This window comes from Hyperoodon ampullatus (genome assembly GCF_949752795.1).
Source record: "Hyperoodon ampullatus genome assembly, chromosome: 2".
Taxonomy (NCBI): Eukaryota; Metazoa; Chordata; class Mammalia; order Artiodactyla; family Ziphiidae; genus Hyperoodon; species Hyperoodon ampullatus.
Window position 1 is genome coordinate 174,137,111 of NC_136915.1, and position 19,276 is coordinate 174,156,386.

General features: G+C 43.8%; 1 protein-coding gene across 1 annotated transcript in view; it reads right to left on the reverse strand.

Moving 5' to 3' along the window:
• Positions 1-19,276, reverse strand: part of UCK2 (uridine-cytidine kinase 2) — a gene marked incomplete at both ends in the record, with an annotated part of 70,577 nt that overhangs the window by 12,348 nt on the left and 38,953 nt on the right. Inside the window, 2 exons of the mRNA XM_079697439.1 lie at positions 4,889-4,985; positions 5,820-5,979. Coding sequence (XP_079553565.1) covers positions 4,889-4,985; positions 5,820-5,979 — 257 coding nt within the window. The remainder of the gene's footprint in view (positions 1-4,888; positions 4,986-5,819; positions 5,980-19,276) is intronic.

Genomic DNA, 19,276 nt, shown 5'->3' on the forward strand with positions numbered 1-19,276 from the left:
TTCCAACACGTAGAACTCACTTCTGTATTTCTTTTTATTTATCCTGCTTGGGATTTGTTGGGCTTCTTGAATCTATGGATGTAGTAAGTTTCATTAGTTCTGGGGAAAATTAAGCTACTGTCTCTTCAGATATTGCCTTTATTCTCTTTCCTTTCCTTCTGATTAAATATTTTTCAGGTCTTTTCACTGTCTTTCATGTCTCTTAATCTCTTTTCTGTTTTTTTTCTGTCTTTTTCTTTCCTTAATGCATTAATGAATGATTTCTTCAGATCAATCCCCTAGTGTTTGAATTGGGTTTTTTTAGGTCCATTTTGCTGCTAAATATGTCTACTGAGTTTTAAAAATGTGCCGTTGTGTTTTCCGTTTCTAGAAACAATGTTCTTTTTCCATATTTGACACATTATTTTTAATTTTTTCTTTTTTTTTTAAATTTACATTTTCTTCTCCCAGTTTCATTGAGATATAATTGACATAAAGCACTGTATAAGTTTAAGATGTACGACATAATGATTTGACTTACATACATCATGAAATGATTACCACAATAATGGTAATAATGTTTAGTGAACACCTGTCATCTTATATAAATGAAATATTTAAAGAAACATTAAAAGAAATAGAAAAAATTTTTTGTGAAGGAACTCAGGATTTAGTCTCTTAACAACTTTCATATATAACGTACAACAGTGATAATTATCTTTATCATGTTGTACATTACATCCCTAGTACTTATTTATCTTATAACTAGAGTACGTACCTTTTGACTATCTAGTTCTCCCTCCCGCTGCAAGCCCATCTCCCCATTTCCCCACCTCCCCAAACTCTCCACACTGGTATCTATAAGTTTGATCTCTTTTTCTATGAGTTTGTTTTTTGAAGTATAATTGACATACAATACTACGTTAGTTGCTGGTATACAACACAGTGATTTCATATTTCTATACATTTCCAAATCATTACCATGGTAAGTCTAGTTGTCATCTGTCACCATACAAAGATATTACATTATTATTATTGAGTATATTCCCCACACCGTACACTTCATACCTGTGATTCATTTCGTAGCTGGAAGTCTGTACCTCCTAATCTCCCTCACCATTTCTTCTTCCCTTACCCCATTCCCCTCTGGCAACCACCCGTTTGTTCTCTGTATCTATGACGCTGTTTCTGTTTTCTTGTTTGTTCATTTGTTTTTAGATTCCACATAATACATGAAATCATACAGTATTTGTCTTTCTCTGTCTGACTGATTTCACTTAGCATAATACCCTCTAAGTCCACCCACATTGTCGCAAATGACAAGATTTCCGCCCTTTTTAAAAAAAGCTCCCCAGGTATATCTACTGTGCAGCCAGGGTTGAGACACGCCAACCCTAGAAGAATGTCAGGTACTGGAAAACAGGGTGCTCATTGTGGTTTAGGATAAGGAACCAAACTGGGCAGAGTTCAGAAGCAAGATGGATAGAAAAAAGGATCAATGAGTGAGTGAAATAATGAGTCACTCTAGGCAGCTGCCCTGGGCCAAGAAGAGGGCAGAAAGGCTCTGCTGGGAAACAAAACATGTGTGTGGGATTCCTAGGGTTCCATTTGGAATACACAGAGTGAGGGCAATGACCGTGCTAACTTACCCAGACTGACACTGTCTGGCAGTGCTGATCAGCTTGCCTAACTGATAAACACTAAAAAGGAACAGGTAGTTTTCCAACTCAACAGTCATGCCTCTTCAATCCTGGGACAATAAGGAGAACAAACTGCCTGCTCTGTGGGTGGTGCCCCCAAAAGTTGAAATCAATCACTTCCCAAGTCCACATGTAGGTCTAGGTGGGAGAAAATTTAGAAATAGCCTAGAGCTAAAGACAACATTTATTGAGCACCCACTAGCCCAGGATGTGCCAGGAACCTATGGTGCAATATTCTGTTTAGGAGTTTAGACATGGGCTGGGAGGTTCACATAAGAAACCTGGAGTATTAGAGCATTTGGGACTACCTAGCCCAATCCTCTCATTTGACAATCATTCCTTACAATAAAGAAGGGGAAGGCCAGAGAAAGGTATTTACAGAGAAAAGGTGACTTCTCAGTTTTAGCCCAACATTTGTTTGTGGTCACCATGAAAGACCCATGGGTGGGATGGGCTCAGTTAACCCTGGACAGCTGGGTCTCTCACAAGTGGCTCTTAAGAGTTGGGGGGAACTGCTGTCGTCTTAGGTGGTCACAAAGCTTCATGCAAGAGATGGCTCTGGGCCACTAAAGAACAGGATTTTTTTTTTTTTTGCGGTACGCGGGCCTCTCACTGTTTTGGCCTCTCCCGTTACGGAGCACAGGCTCCGGACGCGCAGGCTCAGCGGCCACGGCTCACGGGCCCAGCCGCTCCGCGGCATATGGGATCCTCCTGGACCGGGGCACGAACCCGTGTCCCCTGCATCGGCAGGCGGACTCTCAACCACTGTGCCACCAGGGAAGCTCAAGAACAGGATTTTAAAATAAAAGGTATGAGAGGGGAATCTGGAGAAAAAAGTGAAACACATCTGGACGGGCAACTCTGCAGGGTTTTTTTTTTTGTTGATACGTGAACTTGACGGAGCTCGTACTGCACGAGATACTCATCTTCACCTCCCGCCTCCCGACTACACTGGTCAGGCCCTGACTCCTGCCAACTGCCCTCACTCCACTCCCTTCCATCAGGCCCGTATCAGTCTCTCACCTGGGCCACTCCAAGGGCTTCCCAAACAGCATTGTGGATCCTCGTTCCTGCCACAAGACTGACCTCTCCATTCCTACATAACTGCCATCTATGGCTCCTACTGCCAACACGTTTGTCTTCTGGCCCTGGGGTCCATGGTCCTTCCTGATCTGAGGCCTGCCTGCCTCCCAGCCTCCCCACCTCCTGCCGCTCCCCCAACACACTGACCCCCATCCCTCCACACCTAACCTACTGCAATCCCCCACCAAGCTGGCCCCTGAAATGCCTACCTACCCATCACCTCGGAAATCCCTTTCCCAACAGCTTCTCATGCTTTCCAATGCACAGCTTAAATATCATCTCCTTTACACAACCTGCACTAAATACTCCAGCCCTTCCTCCCTCCTACTGCTCCACATCCCCTTGCCTCAGTCGTCAGGCTGTACTGTAATTCTGTAGCAGTACCCCGCCCAGGACCTGAGAGATGGTGGGCTAGACTGTCTCTTGTCAACTTGACATCACCACCACTCCCCCAAGGCTAGAAACTACAATTCCCAGAATCCCTTTCCCTACATGGTCCCAGCTACTTTGCCAATGGGAAACTTAGAAGATGAAAGTGATTACCACAACACTGTAAATCAACTATACTTGAATAAAATAAATGTTTAAAATTAAATTCAAAAAGAAGATGAAAGTGAAACAAAATCTGTAATTTTTAGACCATAATAGCTAGACAAGGAAACTGCAGACACTCCATAAGTTCCCATTCAGAGGCTGTGGGCCCAGATGGATGCAGCAGATTCTTGGACTTTGCATGAACCTAGCTTCTTCTCCAGATGGCAGCTCAGGCTGCCATCATTGGGGGCGAATTCCTCTGATTCTCCAGCAGCGGCCTCCCAGATCTCTACTCTCCCAGCCCCCTCATTATTCATGTTAGCTCCAGTTCCCTATTCTAAGCACCCCTTTATTCCTGCATAGTCTGTAGAGGTTTGATATAGCAGGCATATCTTGTTCTTCGAATGTCCTGCACAGCAGCATCGGGTCCATAGTAGGAAGTACTTCAAGAGCTACGGGTGAGGGATGAAGGCGAGAACCAAAGCAGCCCGGCTTTCCATCACAATGTGCTCTTTTCTCCTCCTCCAACCCGATCTTTGCCACACCCTCAAGTTCTGAGAAAGTTCATGAGAAGAGCACAGAACATGTGAGCTAACTGCATTAAAGGCTGAGATGTGTCCTAAAGGAACACACAGGGAGATGAAGATTGGGCTTTTAATTATAGAAACATTTGGTAGTAGAAACATTTTAATGATAGAAACATTTGTTTTTAATTATAGAAATATTTGGTATGAAATCTAATTTCCCATTAAAAAAAAATCAACTCAAGAGAGAGTGGGATAAAGAAACCAAGAAGGAAAATGAAAAGTGGGAGGGAGAAACTTTCAAAAGAGCCCAGAGCTAAAAACAACACTTACTGAGCCACTACTAAGGAGCTACACGTGGTGTGACACACCATTTACGAGTGTCGAGTGTGCCTGGGAGGTCCCCCGAAGGAGACAAAGTGAGCTGAGAGCTCTGTGTAGCTCTGAAGGAGCTTTGGGTCTGGCTAGCAGGAGGGAAGTCCTCCAGAAGCCCCTTCCCACCACTCAAGAGGGAAGGAGGCTGTGATGGAGGTCAAGCCACTCTGCTATTCCTTATTAGGAGCATGAGAATCGACAAATGGAAAGGACAGGTCTGACGTGATTGAGAAGCTCTCTGGTGGGTCTAGTCTTTGGTGACTCCAGTGCCCTCACACCTCCCCACACAGCTCGATCCCAAGTAAACCAGGAGAGCAGAAAGAACAGCTTCCTTTCTTCTTCTTCCTGTTTTTCCTCTACCACACCCCCTTGGGTTTGTTCCAGGGACAACAGCTTGGGCATGTGGATGAGGACGAACGTGCAGTCCCTCACCTGAGTCCAAATTCACAAATCTATCCCTTCAGAGTTAACAAAGCATGATGATCACAATTGGACTGTTCCAGGAAGCACTTGGATGAATTCCTGACCCTGTGCACCTACAGGCAATGCTGATGCCACCGCCCTGTCACTGACAGGCTGCAGTGGGCACCGGGCACGTGGTGGTGGTGGTGGTGGGGGGAAGAAGCCTGGAATTTCTGGGGATGCTCTGGGGAGCAACAGGTAACAGTCCCCAGCCCAGAGCAGCTCACTTACCGGGAATGGGAGACAAAGTCATACACAGGAATCTGGACTGTTTTCCCTTCGGTGATTTCTTTGAGTGTCTTGAAGATGAGTTCATTGTCAAAGGCATCTGAAGGAAATCAAACTATTAAGATGTTTCTTAATTGTAAAATGATTTCTCCTATAATAATGAACAGGGCATCCCTATAAACCTATTATTTCACATACGTGTATCACATCCTAGAGAAACATCCCCTCCCCGCAAAAAAGCCAGATTTCTACCCAAAGCAGAATGCGAATTCCCTGCATCTCCAACCAAAGTGTATAAAGGAGTTCTGAAAAGTGGATTCTTTTTTTTTTTTTTTTTTTGTCTTGCCATTCCATCTCTGGCCTCGGACATCTCTCTCCTCTCTCTAAATCCAGCAGCATATGATAACCTGGAAAGCATACTCACAACTAGGGAACTGCAGCAGGCACCACACCAAGTTTTGACTCCCACAGTTATAAGAACTCCAAACCAGCTAAAGGGGCAGTGTGCTCATCTGGGACTGTCAGGGCAAAAAACATTCAGGCAGCCATCCTGGACCCTCCACCCGACTCTCTGCCAGTTGGTGAGTTTAACACATGAGCCACGTACACGCACGTGCTGGGTGCTGGCGGGAGGGTGTGACACAGGCTGCTGCAGAGCAGGAAGCGGGAGAACCAGCTGCGTGTGCACTAGCCTGTGTCTGGCCCAGGCTTCTCCAAGAGTCACCCTTGTTCAGACACAGATTTGATCAGTATTTAAGGCGCCAAGCACCAGAGGATGCGACGCAAAGTGCTTCTTTCCTATAAGCCCCGCAGCAACCCCGCAAGGTACCTATCAGTCCTCCATTTTATGGATGGGAAACAAAGAGGTTAAGCAACTTCTTCAACCAATCCCCCCCACCCCACACACACACGCCCCTTCAATGCCCCGACTCACCAGGGTGATCAAAATTGAACTGGCCCTTCAAGGCTTTGGCCTTCTGCTCTGAAGTGAGGACACGGTAGAAGCTATCCTGGCTCAGGATGACCACCTGCTTCTGGTGATAGTCCACCTCATTCTGTCCCAGGAGCTGCACAATCTTAGCACAAACGGAAGACTGTAAGGAAAGAAGGGAACGGAATAAGGGAGGTCCAGTCACTGAGCTGATGTGTGCGCCCTGAGCAAGGGGGCCTTTGGAAGGGAGAACCCAAAGGCTACCATATCTTGAATGATGCATTCGGGGAAGGGAGGAAACGTCTGCTGAGAAGGAATTCGGGGGCCCCAGAAGTCTCTTCCTCTCTTTCCTTAACACAATTTACTACGCTCAGGTATCCACAGTGAAGGCAGGGGAAGGACGGCCGTAATCTCTAACTCCTCTTCCATAAAGCCTTCCCCAAAGCTACTAATAAAAGGTAACACTATTTTATTCTTCCTTGCTTGCACCCTGGTAGAGATACACAAAAAAGACAGCAGAAAGTGGGGAAAGGGCACATTGAGGCTGTGCTGATGGGCCAAAGGGCCTCTGGGTCGTGAAGTGACTGGGCATTTGCTAGACATCTCACAGCCCCTGCACATCTCTTTATGTCAAAGGAACCTCATAGCAGAGAGCTTGGCTGGTTGGCGGTATAAGGCCAAGGTCATGGCTTCCATCCTACTTCTGTTGGTTTCTTTTGCTCTGGTCCAGAGCCGTGGACATCATCGCCCTCACAGTACCCCAGCCAGCCTTGTCACAGATGTGTGTCCCCGCTTTTAGAGCTGGAGACATAAACATCACCAATACCTGAAACAACCTAGGGGTATCCCAACTAAGAGTAGGGACGCCAGTTCCAGATGAACTCAAACCTACATGCTTTGTGTTGTGTTGCTAGTAATACACATATCTGACTCCTTTTCTCTCCAATAACGTACGCTCTTTGTAAAAGGAAAAGTATAAAACCAAGTGCATTCCAAAGAATGAGATAGTGAAAGATTGTATTTACCAAATAACTCTTTTCTTTTTTTTTCATTTGATACAAAGATTAATTGAAAAATAAGAATGTCTACATTACAAAACCTCTAGAAGCTGTAACTCAAGCCCCCTATGGAACTGGTTGACCTAATTACAAGCGATGAAAAAATGAGCAGTTAGAGGTTTCTTGGGCTCAGCCTTAGAAGCCTTACTATTGAACTTATTTTACCAACTGATTTTACAGGGAAAAACCAGGAAACTTTTAAAAGTTCTTTCTTATGAAGAATGTATTTGATTTGTCCAAGCATAAGGAAAACTGGTCACTCCTGTTGTACTAGCCAGTGCAAACTAATACTATTTTGAATTATACTCCAATAAAGTTGTTAAAAAAAACTATTTTGCACAATATGTCCTGTTGTACACGCAGTGAAACACACTGCCATATTATAAGGATCTGTGGGGGAAAAATATTTTGACTCAACTGTTAATTGTTAGAAAATTATTTTACTTTTATGACACTTTTGCCTATTAACACACAAAAAAGCATTTAAAACTACTTAGGATTTTTGGAACTACAGATGTGCCAAAAGAAAAAAAAAAAGAATCACAGGAAGGTATAAAGCTTGCACGTGACTTAAACTACATTCAAAAATGAAAATGCTACAACAGAATCAAAGGTTCTATGCAATCAAAACCTCTAAGTTTTTAAACATGTATAGGCCCATAATTTCCTTTTCCTAGCTCAAGGCTATGAGAGGGCAACTTTTATACCTACAGCCTTCACTAGTAGATAGAATTCCTTCCAGAAGTCCAAAGAACAAAAATGAAAAGAGGGATTCATGGAGCCAGATATATATAATCTATCAGGTTATTCAAATAATGGTATTTTTTTATTTGTAGCTAAAACACATTAAATGTGTGTTTCTTTACGAAGAATAGTAATCCCACCACTGCCAGAAAAGCATATAAGGAAGTTACGCTACTTAATTTCACAGATAAACCATCATTTCCCTTAACCCAGGCACAACCTAGGACAGAACCTATCCAATGGCCAATAAAACTGGTTAATGAACATACAATAGGTACAATTCTAGAATGTCAGTGCTCATCACACTCTCTATCAAGAGTAAGGATGGCTGGGGAATTTCCTGGTTGTCCAGTAGTTAGGACTCAGCGCTTTCACTGCCAGGGCCTGGGTTCGATCCCTGGTCGGGGAACTAAGATCCTGAAAGCCACGTGGTGTGGCCAAAACAAAGCAAACAAACAAACAAAAAAGAGGGTAAAGATGGCTGTTTTGTTGGTCCACAGCTGCTTGTCTCGGCTCTATGTTTTCAAGGACTGAGCTGGTGACCGTTCTTTCCACAAACATACCACCACTGCCAACTGCTAACATTTTAACTGATCATTGGTTAGGTGTCAGGCCCTAGGCCAAGTGCTCCATTACAGCTACCCCCAGAAGTCACAAGTGTTACCCTTCACAGATGTGGACACCAAATTAAAGGACTTGGCTACAGTCATACAATCCTGGTTCCTTTCCTCTTCAACTTAAAGGAGTCAGGGACTTCCCTGGTGGCACAGCGGTTAAGAATCCCCCTGCCAATGCAGGGGACACGGGTTTGATCCCTGATCCGGGAAGATGCCACATGCCGTGGAGCAACTAAGCCCGTGAGCCACAACTACTGAGCCTGCGCTCTAGAGCCTGCGAGCCACAACTACTGAGCCCGCATGCCACAACTACTGAAGCCCGTGTGCCTAGAGCCCATGCTCTGCAACAAGAGAAGCCACCACAATGAGAAGCCCGCATGCGCAATGGAGAGTAGTTCCCACTCGCCACAACTAGAGAAAGCCTACGCGCAACAACAAAGGCCCAATGCAGCCCAAAATAAATATAAATAAATTTATTTTAAAAAAAAAGTAGTCAGAAGTGGGGGGTGGGATAAATTTGGAGTTTGGGATTAACATATATACACTACTACATATAAAACAGACAAATGACAAGGATTTACTGTATAGCACAAACAACTATATATATTCAGTATCTTGCAATACCTATAATGGAAAAGAATCTGAAAAATAGATATAGATATATGTATAAGTGAATCACTTTGCTGCACACCTGGAACTAACACAACACTGTAAGTCAACTATGCTTCAAAAGAAAAAAAAAAAAAGGGTAGTCAGAAGTTCCAAGCAGAAGAAACCCTTTTATCACTCAGGAGATAAACACCACTGCATGAACAAGCAAAGAAACACTTGCCTCTAGGTTAATTTAGATTTTTCTAGTATTTTCTTCTTTCTGGAACTTGTTAAAACTGTCAAATCGGGGCGACAGATACTTGGGGAGGGGTTCATTGCCTCTACTGGTGCTTAGGTTTGAATCTTCACACAATCAGAAGGAAGAAGTCCTACAGAGGACATCTGCAATGAGTGAATGGTTTTTTCCTTACTGAAGGCCCTCCTTTTATGGCTCCTTCATTTTAATTTCCCTTTTCTCTAGCCCTACCCTTTTCAAAAGGATGCAATGGAGCTGCAAGGTGTCTTGTTCCCTCAAGAAAGGAAGTAAGTCACTAATGACTAGGGTTTGAGAAGAAGGCAGACAATCATGAGCTTGTAGAATGCTAAAAATGGGAGAGAGTGCAATTGCTGTGGTGAGCTAAGACTTATTAAATAATTATAGTCACAAAACCACAAGTACCATATGATCCCACTCAGGAGGTATGTAGAGTAGTCAAACTCATAGAAACAGAAGGTAGAATGGAGGTTGCCAGGGGCTGAGGGAGGCAGGGTAGTGGGGAGCCATGTAACGGATATAGGTGCAGTGTTACATGATGAAAAAGTTCTGGAGATTGGGTGTCCAACAATGTGAATATACTTAACACTACTGAAACGTACACTTAAACATGGTTTAAGATGGTAAATTTTATGTTATGTATATTTTACCACAATTAAAAATAATTATTATTATTATAAGAAGAGTCCACATTTAAGGGGAAGTTTCTCGCTATGTGCTGATACTGGGCTCAACATTTTAAATCATCCCATTTACTTATTACAACCTTGAGTGCTGGCCATTATTATTATACCCACTCTACTTATGGTGAAGCCTGAGGTGAAGTGACTTGCCCAAGTCAAGTGGCAATGGAGCCAGGATTCCAACGCGAGGAGTCCAACCCCAGAGCCCACCCTCCTTCCAGCTGCACCTCCCAGGCAAACTGGTACCACCCGTGGGGCTGGAGGTAAACTCAGTTTTGCATGGTATCTCCACACGTAGCGCGATGTATCCAGAATGTCTTCTGTCCCTGCCACTTCTACTACACTATTTTAAAAGAAGGGGGGGGTGGGGGACAGGACACACAGCGACAAGCCAGTTAGGGTTGCTTGCTGTCTGAATACAAAGTTAAGATCAATGAGGTTAGCTTTAGAAAAGGAAAAAAAGAAATCATATGGAAGACTCAGGGAAGGTGATTTACAATTTCTTCACTACTGTGCCATTTTGAAGATATTATCTCAATTCTTTTATAACAAGATACTATTTTATCTTTTTTTTTTCTTAATGAGAAAACTGAAGCTTAGAGATTTCAATCAAGCTAAATGACTTGCTCAAGGTCATGGAGCCGAATCTCAAGCCACAGATCTTCTAACTGCAAAGGCACAATTCTTTTCACTATTCCAAACTGAAGCAGCTTTGGCATCAGCCCCAATACTCTCTATAAATTTACTCCAGTTCCAGAGAGCAGGGAGGGAACTGGTTAGAAACGTAATACTGTTTTGTCCCACTGTATCATTAAAGTCAACTTTCATAGAATTTCATGTGACTCAAGGCAGGCAAGTGATTTGTATATCAAAAAGAAGCTAAAAGTACACACACACACACACACACACACACACACACTCAAGGTATTTGGAACCTAAATTTCGATTATGTTCAAGGAATCCAGCTGTTAGGAGCCAGAAATTTGGAGGGCCCAGAAAATTCTCTGAAGAAAAATCTGTAGGACTAAATCTCACAAACAACTACAGTGATGGAGAACAACTCACAATGACTTTGAGATTCCTTCCCACATTGTAATTCTGAGAACATGCCAACACTGGACTTCATCATTAGGCCAGTCCCCCAGATGTGCTAACCAATATGGTGGACTCCCTTCTCGGGGACACTTCCCATTGTTTTAGGAAGTACAGCAATTCCCTAAATTGATTCTCACATAGAAGGTGGTTCAGACAGCCTAGACACCATCTTAGTGTGCCATTTCTAGTGTGTGTGTGTCTTCCAAGATCTTCCTTAAGATCCTCTTGTCCAATCCCAATATTGCCAAATGAGGAAAACAAACGAAACAAACAGAGCAAATGAGCTCTGGTGGCCTCTTTGTTGGGTGAACCAGCAACCACCCCAACACATAACCTGGATGGAGCCCAAGCTGGTCAGCTGAGAGCAACATAGCTCAGCCCTACAGAGGGCTTCAGGCTGGGTGTGTCCCCAGGGGACGGGGTTGGTATTTCTCATGCGCAACCTTCAGAAGAGTACAGGCTGAGGGCTATGCTGCCCAACGTGCAAGAATCGCATCAAGCTGTCTGTCCTGCTCAGAGTGAGCTGCTTCATTATCAGAGGGAGCACTGCTGAGATGGAGGAAAACCTAGCAACCACACAGCCCACAGCTTAAAATAGTCAGTCAGCTCCAGGTGAGGCACCTGACTCATCACTCCCTCCCCACCCTCAGAATGGGTTGTGGGCATCAGTTAACACCTGCCCTGAAGGCACCACCCAGCAGCTAAGAGTGCAAGAAGGCCAGATGCTTAGCCTCCTCAGGCAGGAAGACCCCATCTAACTCCGTCACTCTGGGACTGCGTACAAGTCACCTCGATAACTCTTAAAAGTAGCTTTCCCTGTCACCGTCATCAAGTAAGAAACACACCACTGGAACTTCCCTGGTGGCGCAGTGGTTAAGAATCCGCCTGCCAATGCAGGGGACATGGGTTCAAGCCCTGGTCCGGAAAGATCCCACATGCCACGGAGCAACTAAGCCCGTGTGCCACAACTACTGAAGCCTGCGCGCCTAGAGCCCGTGCTCTGTAACGAGAGAAGCCACCGCAATGAGAAGTCTACACACTGCAACGAAGACCCAACACAGCCCAAAATAAATTAATTAATTAAAAAAGAAAAAAGAAACACAGCACTACCTTATATGGTGCTCAGCATGGCCCCCAGACATTACATCATACCTTTGGGGGCTGGGGTTGCTCCCCATGCAGCTCAGAAACTCTAATTTACAAGTATGAGAAAACCAAAGCCCCAGTAATTTGCCCTGAGACAGAAGAGAGCTCAAATCTACTGACTCAATTCCTGGTCAAGCCAACTATATGGAAGCAATAGGGAGGTGTCACTCAATGCTTCCCTGGGAATATCTGTAAGGCCAACCAGCCTTGGGTCCATAGATGACCCCAGAACCCAGGCACTGCTAAATGGGTTCTCCTAGCTACAACTACAATACCACCACCACATACACATACACACACAAGTAAATAAGATCTAAATCAGAAACTCACTAAGTTGTTATGTGATAAAAAGGCTCTTAGACATCAAGAGGTAGCCACAGGTCGATCCAATCACTAAGAAGCGTTGGTGAGCATAGCTGCCTTACAATAACTAAGAGCTCCTGGAACACAGGAACCAGTTACGACTCAGCTTTTATTCCCAGGGCCTGGCAGGCCTTGGCACCTGGGGGGCTCACTCAAATGTGGTTAAATGGATGACCACAGGAAATGTCTGAATTGATGGCCCAACAGTGTTCTTTTTTCTTCAGACCTGGAATTTCAAAAATATAGTTTGCCCTGCTCATCCTTAGCATCAGCCTTGATTCCATCCTAAAGCATGTCACATACTCAGGTAGAGACAACTAGTTGTGTACCCAAATCTCAGCCCCCGAGTTTTAGCTGGGCACATGACTACATTTCCCAGCCTCCCTTACAGCTTGTGATTGTACTAAGTTCTGACCAATTAGACCAATTGTGAAATGGAAGCTTCTAGAATCTCCTAAAAGGATAAGGGTCCCCTTTTAACTTTCTCCTTGCTGTTGGCTGGAATGAAAACTTGATGGCTGGAGCTCAAGCAGCCACACTGTAGGATTTATACCATGCTAACTAAGGGTAGTGAAGCAGCTAAATAAAGGAGCCTCAAAGGATCATAGAACTAAGAGAGGAATGAGGTAAACTATCTTGTTTAAACCCTGTTGTTTGAAGTTTTCTGTCTCTTTCAACTTAAATAATCCTAACGTCAACACCCACATACCCAGTATATACCATAGTGTAAATGTCCTTTTGAAAGCTGCAATAATTCTCCTGTCCTGGGCCAAGAGGCTGCCTTATTCATCACAGGTGCCACAAGCATCCCCTCAGCCAAGGGGAGTTGTGAGTTTTAAAAGGTGAGGTGTGGAGCATTTTGCCTGGACCAATGTCCCCAGACCACTGGGTACCTCTGTGCCACCTGCCAGCCTCTCTCTCTGTATTTACCCTGATGTGTCAGAGTGGAGTTAAACATCCTCCCCATCTTTTAGCACATTACTTGTGCTGCAGGCCAAGCACTCCATAGAGGAAGCTGCAGCTGGGAGGGGGGAAACCAGATTATAAACAGTACTAGATGAAAACGCCCCACAATGGAAGCTGTCAGTTGTGTGTGTGTGTGTGTGTGTGTGTGTGTGTTTAAATTGGAGTATAATTGCTTTACGATGTTGTATTAGTTTCTGCTGTACAACAAAATGAATCAGCTATATGTATACATATGTCCTCTCCCTCTTGGACCTCCTTCCCCCGCCGCATCCCACCCATCTAGGTCATCACAGAGCACAGTTTTAATTCCTGATCCGTGTTGGTACTGCAAAGGTAGTCCAGCCTAGAAAATACCAGGTATTAGCCTGCAGCTGAGAAAAATTCAGGTTGATCAACAGTCACCAATATAAACATATTCCCAGGACTTTTCAGTGAATTGTCCATCTAAGCTCTATTCCTAGCAAAGACATTTAAAATAATTCACTTCTGGGTTTGTAAAATTACCTAGTTGGCTCTGTTCTCTTTGGAGTCACGAGGCCCTGCAGAGAAACCCCCTCAAAGAACACCCACTCATGAAATTAAACTTGTTTAGAATCAACTGAGGGATGATGAACAATAGCTAACACACAGACGCCAGGAACTGTTCTAAGGACTTCACATTTACTATGTTATTTAATCCTCAACCAGCTCTATGAGGTGCATGGTCTTACCGTGCCCATCTGACATACAGGAAATGGAGGTACAGAGGTAGATTAAGTGACTTGGCCCAAGATCACACAGCGAGACAGCAGCTGCCCTGGTCTTCACATTCAGGCAGGCTGGCTTCAGGACGCCGGCTCTTAACAATCACACACGCTGCCTGCCTTGCCACTGCATCAGAAGGGGACAGAAACCTCTTCTCTTCCCGAGAGCCACAGTGACCCTACAACACGGGTGCAGTGTCCACAACAAATAATACAGGAGCTGCCAGGAATAGAACACTCTCAGCACGGCTGTGTAATTTCCTCCCCTTGGGCTCCAGAGCACAGGCTTGCTGGACTTCCTTAGAAGTTAGTTTTCCTGAGAAATATTTTACTAGGAAAAGAGCAAGACAAGTCACTTCTGATCCCCTACTTTGCTGTATACTTGAAACTAACACAACACTGTAAAATAACTATACTTCAGTTAAAAAGGGGGGGCGGGTACCCATGTTCCTTATGTGAAGCCGAGTTCCAGTCTCAGCCACAGCCTGGTTAACACCTGCCACCAAACTCAGGCAAAACATAAGGCAAGACAGGACTGTGCTTGTGCTCAAGGGGCGATGCGGGCCTCACCACCGGGTTACAATTATTCAGTATAAAACAGTGATTGATTTCAGCCCCCTCTTGCTGATTCTGAGCCTGAATATGGAATCTGTGGACACTTCTTTGTACTCCCCACAGGACAAACACAAAAGGCACCACCACAACTCTCCCCACTCCTAAAAAAATGGAATGCATCTAGGCTTATTGCTAGCTTTGATGAATTTGCTCCTTATGAAGCCCTCTGCAAAAGGCAGAAGCAAGAGGAGGCATGCTGGAGGGTCAGTGCTCACTGCCTCAGGGGTGCAAGTGAGGCTGGATCTCTTTTCTTCCCCTTTTACTTGAGGGGCAGGAGGCAAGCTGAGATGGTAAGACTCAGCCAACCGAGCCCCCTGTCCGAGGAAAAGATGAGCACGTCTTTGGACAAGGGGTGCCAAAACACACCCACTTTGTACAGTTTGGTTTACGAAGCAAGGATAATATGCCTATTACAGAAATTATGGCCCAGGACTTGAAGTCCCTCTGGAGAGAGGCACAAAAAGGAAAGCTGACTCCCCCGTTTTAAAAAAATGAATGGATAAAAAGGCGAGCACAATGTGCCAGTTGGATCCTTGGCTGAATCTTTGCAAACTGAAGGCCACACATGGGTAAACGTTTAACGTGGACTTAACAGCACAAGACTGCTTTGTTGTACAAAGCGTATTTGAGTTAACCCTTCCTTTCCAGTAATCCTTGTCTAAATTGTGGAAAACCAGAAGTTAGACTATCTGGAGGTCAAAGGATTTTTTTTTTTTAATTTTCTCTTTAGGGTTCCTCTAGCACCTGTGTCTAACTGCAGCACAGCAGGGAGAGGAAACCGAAAGCGTGTGCCACGCACCCACCTCCCCGTCCTTTTGGAAGGTCTCTTTCACTGTCCTTGAAAACCCAACTTCCCATTTATTCCTCATAGCATCTGAAGAAAGGGGTTCAAATCCTCTATTAAGAGATTCAATTGCCTCAAGTTATCCCTTCCAGATTTTGATGGATTCATCATTCATCAACTACCTCCTTGGCCCCCAAACTCCTCTGGAATCCAAAAATAAATAAATAAAAGAATTCCCAAAGCTACACACCATGTTACTCTATAAAGTATGGTAAGTTTACCACAATGTAAATCATCATAAATCATCAGGGCTAATCTACTGTTGGCAGATAAGAAGCATTAAAGCACATATCTTTTGCAGAGAATGATTTTCTCTTATTAATTTGTGAAACTGAAGCAACTATCAGTAGACACAGGCCAAACTTTTGTTTTAGACTCACACAAATAAGTCCACCTGCTTGACAGAGGAAGGACAGTCTTTTCCAGAAATGGTGCTGGACCAACTGGACATTCACTGGCAAAAAAAAATGAACCTTGACCTAGACCTCATACCTTATATACAAATTAACTCAAAATGGATAACAGCCTTATGTAAAACAGAAAACTTGTTCGGGGTAATTCCCTGATGATCCAGTGGTTAAGACTTGGTGCTTTCACTGCCAGGGCCCGGGTTCAATCCCCGGTGGGGGAACTAAGATCCTGCAAGCCACGTGGCACGGCCAAAAAAAAAAAAAAAAAAAGAAAGTCTTCAGGATCTAGTGCTTGGCAAAGGTTTCTTAGACTTGACACCATAAGCATGACCCATAAAAGGGAAAGCTGATAAACTGAATTTTGTCAAAAGTAAACCTTGCTCTCTGAAACCTCTCTTAAGAGGATGAAAAGACAAGCTACAGACTGGGAGAAAATACTCACAAAGCACATGTCAAACGAAGGACTAGTATCTTATATAAAAAATTCTCAAAATTCAACAGTAAATACAAACACTCCTACTAGAACACAGGCAAAAGACGTGAAGAAGCATTTCACCCAAGAGGGTATAGAGGTGGCAAATACGCACATGAAAAGATGCTCAATATCATTTAGCCGTTAGGGAAATGTAAATTTAAACCAGGATGAGGGCTTCCCTGGTGGCGCAGTGGTTGAGAGTCCACCTGCCGATGCAGGGGACGTGGGTTCGTGCCCCGGTCCGGGAGGATCCCACATGCCGCGGAGCGGCTGGGCCCGTGAGCCATGGCCGCTGAGCCTACGCGTCCGGAGCCTGTGCTCCGCAACGGGAGAGGCCACAACGGTGAGAGGCCCGCGTACCGCAAAAAAAAAAAAAAAAAAAAAAAACAACCAGGATGACATTTCACTACATACCTATCAGCACAGCTAAAATAAAAAATAGTGACCACACCAAATGTTGGTGACGGGAAGGAAAGCGATCACTCATACACTGCTGGGAGACATGTAAATGGCTCACATCCTCAGGAAAACAATTCGGCACTTTCAAAACTAAACATGCAACTACGATATGATCCTGCAATTGTACTCCTTCCTGGGCATTTATATAGCCCAGAGAAATGAAAACATGTTCACACAGAGGCTTGTACCCATATGTTCACAGAAGCTTTAGTCATAACAGGCAAAAACTGGAAATCACCCAGAAGTTCTCCAGTGGGTGAATGCTTAAACAAACGGGTGACACACACCATGGAGCACCAGGTGAGCAATGAAAACGAATGAACTCCTAACCTACCTGCAGGAATCTCCAGAGAATTATGCTAAAGGCGCGGGGGAGGGGGGTAATGTATGATTCCTTTTATGTAACCTAGCAATGACAAAATGATGGAAATGCAGAAGAGGTTACTGGTTGACAGAGATGAGGGACGATGGGGGATCTCAGTGGTGGAAGAAGGCAGGGGTGGCTAATAAAGGGCAACATGAAGGAGGGATCCTGTGGGGATGAAATGTTCTATATCTTCACTTTATTGAGGTCAGTGCCCTGTAAGATATTACGACTGGGGAAACTGAGTAAAGGGTACATGGGATCTCTCTGCTTTATTTCTTACAACTGTATGTGAATCTACAATTATCTCCCAAAAAAGTTTATCGGAAAAAAAGATCAATGATCATCCATCTTTTGTGATTCAACTTCTCTCGTGGGTTGAATTGTGGTCCCCCCAAAAGATATGACCATGTCCTAAACCCTGGAACCTCAGAATGTGACCTTATTTAGCATAAAGGTCTTTGCAAATGTAACTAAGGTTGAGGATCTCGAGATGAGACCATCCTTGCAATGGATGGGCCCTAAACCCAATGACAAGCGTCCTTGTAGGAAACAGAAAAGGAGGAAACACAGAGACATGAGGGAACACCACGTGAAGATGAAGGCAGAGATTGGAGTGATGTATCTATAAGCCAAGGAACTCCACCAGAAGCTAGGGGAGGAGCACAGAACAGATTCTCCTTCAGAGCCTTCGGAAGAAACCAATGCTGCCGAACATCTATATTTTGGACTTCTGGCCTCCAGAAATGTAAGAGAATAAATTTCTGTTGTTTTAAACCACCAAGTTTGTGATAATTTGTTACTGCAGCCCTAGAAAGCTAATACACCTGTCACTTTTCAATGGCTGGGTTCAATTTCTCTCTTTTTTTAAATCACAGAGAATATGAGCACGTTCTTCAACTTCTATTAATGTCTACTCTTGGACACAATTTTTTTTTTCTTCTTCCAGAGGATATATGCCATAGGATATGTATCATTTCATTCTATAATCTTTTCCTGCAGAATTTTTCCTGATGTTTTCCGTTTGCTCTAAGTGTAAACTATTACTAGCTGGCATATAGGAGTGTCTACTTCATCAAATATCCTGGTTAATAATTATCATACATGCTAAACAGACTCAACCACTTTTTAAAGATTTCAACTACACTTAAAAGAAACTAGACTGAGCACTAGGCTAAATCTACTGTTTCCTTGGTAACTAAGAAGTTGCTTTTAGATCCAGCAATGTGCTTCAGGGTCTTCAAAATGAGTACCAATTAGGCTGCAGATGTGTAAAAAGTGCCATTTTGTATCGTGATAGAAATGCCCTAAGCTTCTGAGCAAGATAGATTAAAAAAAAATAAAAAAGAGGCCGAGATGGACAAAAACTACCCACTTACCACAAAGTTCTAAAAGGTGAAAAATGGGTCCTTTGGAATCAGGCTGGGAACATGGGACCTGGCTTGATTCCTGACATTACCACACCCACACCAGTTATGTGTCAGACAACTCAACCTCTCAGACCATTAACTGTCCTTGTTGCAAATGGTAGGAGTGACAGCCATTCCACAAATGGGCTCTAAGTGTTAACAGGTCAATATATACAAGACAGTGGCTAACACAAAATACATGCTCAATAAAAATTATTCTTGTCTCTAAAACCCCTTAAATTTTCATTTATACAAATATTTCCTGGAAACAGTCTATTGGGAAACTTTTTATTTTGTAACTCAGTTGAAGACTTCATCCTGATTCATGCTCATTCGTTTTATTTTCTTCACATCTATGAAACCGTACAGGACTACGTTCTCTCTCTAGCTCAGAATTCTGTCATTTGTCTCTGCTTCATTGTTAAACCTTGGTGATCTAAAACCTGAGCTGAAATTCTAGGTTGTTTTGGGGGTTTTTGGGGGTTTTCTGGGTTTTTCTGTTTTTTTTTTTTTAGTTTTTATCTTGGTTTTTCTACTTACTTATCTCTATTACCCTTTTCAAGGCAGTTAGCTTTTTAAGAGGCAATATCTGAAACATGGTACA